The sequence below is a fragment of the Emiliania huxleyi genome (genome assembly GCF_000372725.1).
Source record: "Emiliania huxleyi CCMP1516 unplaced genomic scaffold EMIHUscaffold_7828, whole genome shotgun sequence".
Classification (NCBI taxonomy): Eukaryota; Haptophyta; order Isochrysidales; family Noelaerhabdaceae; genus Emiliania; species Emiliania huxleyi.
In genome coordinates, this window is record NW_005196137.1 from 1 (window position 1) to 1,310 (window position 1,310).

The 1,310-nt window shown below is 60.6% G+C and overlaps 1 protein-coding gene across 1 annotated transcript; it reads left to right on the forward strand.

Moving 5' to 3' along the window:
* Positions 1–769: 769 nt before the first annotated feature.
* EMIHUDRAFT_258569 (hypothetical protein) lies at positions 770–1,274 on the forward strand (the record flags this gene model as incomplete). The annotated part of the gene is made up of 1 exon (XM_005759981.1): positions 770–1,274. A coding segment is annotated over one exon (505 nt), but the record flags the coding sequence as incomplete, so codon positions are not given.
* Positions 1,275–1,310: the final 36 nt, after the last annotated feature.

The window sequence follows — 1,310 nt, forward strand, 5'->3', positions numbered from 1 at the left end:
AAGCTCTCGCGCGATTGCATCTACCAGAAGAAGGTGGCGGAGATCAGGGACCGGCAGGCCATCTCGCAGGAGAACGCGGGCTACAAGGTGGAGCGGTTGGAGCAGATCTCTGTGCGGGCGGAGCGCAAAGCCGCAGAGAAGGCAGCGCGTGCGGCAGCAGACAAAGCTCGTTTCGACAAGTATGCGCAGAGAAGATAGGGCGCTGCGAGCGCATCCACGCCTGTGATAGCCGGACCGGACCGGTGCCGGTCGTCTCGTGTCGATACCTGCACACGCATACTCACACACCTTCTTCGGGCGGGTTGTGGCCTGTGCCGTCGTGCTTCTCGTTCTCGGGGGTTCTCGGAGAGATTTGAAATATGAAAAAACGTCGGGCTTTTTCTTTACGTTGACGGAGGTTCGGAGCTGTCCGACTTCTAATGGAGGAGGTCCAAGTCGCGGCCATGACACGCTCCAGTCTCTAGCTAGCGCCTGCATGCTCTGTCTGTGAACGGAGGCGAGACGAACGTGGAACGAAGACTTCGATTCGAACATCGCGGAAGATCCAAGAACATCGTCGGTGGAGGAGCAACGAGAGACGTTTGGTAACTGGCACCCGGCCACGCCCTCAACACGTGCTCGAGTTCAACAGCCATCTTACCACGAGCGGAGAAATCGATCTCGAGGTCTCGGGGTGGTTCGGCCCGGTTGTAGGACGGACGCTGCCGCGCTCGCAACTACATTGTAGTCTTTCACGAAGCCGCGACGGCTTCCCTAGTCTCCACAGTACATGCAATCGCTGCTCCGCTCCCGCTACCCCTCGACCTGCGAGCCTGCTGAGGATCCCGCCATCGCAAACATCGTGGACACCGCCCGTTACCCAATTCATGAGCTCGACGGCACACAGGCAGCGGCCACAATCGCAAAGGCGCGAGCGGCGTGGGAGACGTATGGAGAGGTATCCTTGCCTGGTTTCATACGCGCGGACGTGCGAGCGCTCCTTGCCGACGAAGTGTCCGGCCTGCCGGCGCACAACCGCCGGTACACCGCGCCCTACCTGGCGAGGAAGAGCCTCGGCAGCAACGCAAGCCTCGACCCGGAACACCCGCTCAGGAGGTTGTTTCAGAGCGACATCCATGCCGTCGCCGGCGACCAAATACCAAACGCCACGCTGTTGAGGCGAGTCTACGACTCGCCCGCGGTGGCCGCCTTTTTTGCACGCGTGATTAGGCGCGGCCGCCTCTACCACTATGCCGACGGCTTGCAGCAGCTGAATGTGATGTATCTGCTCGATCGTGGTGGCAGGTTGCTCTTTCTACCTCTGCCCCTCT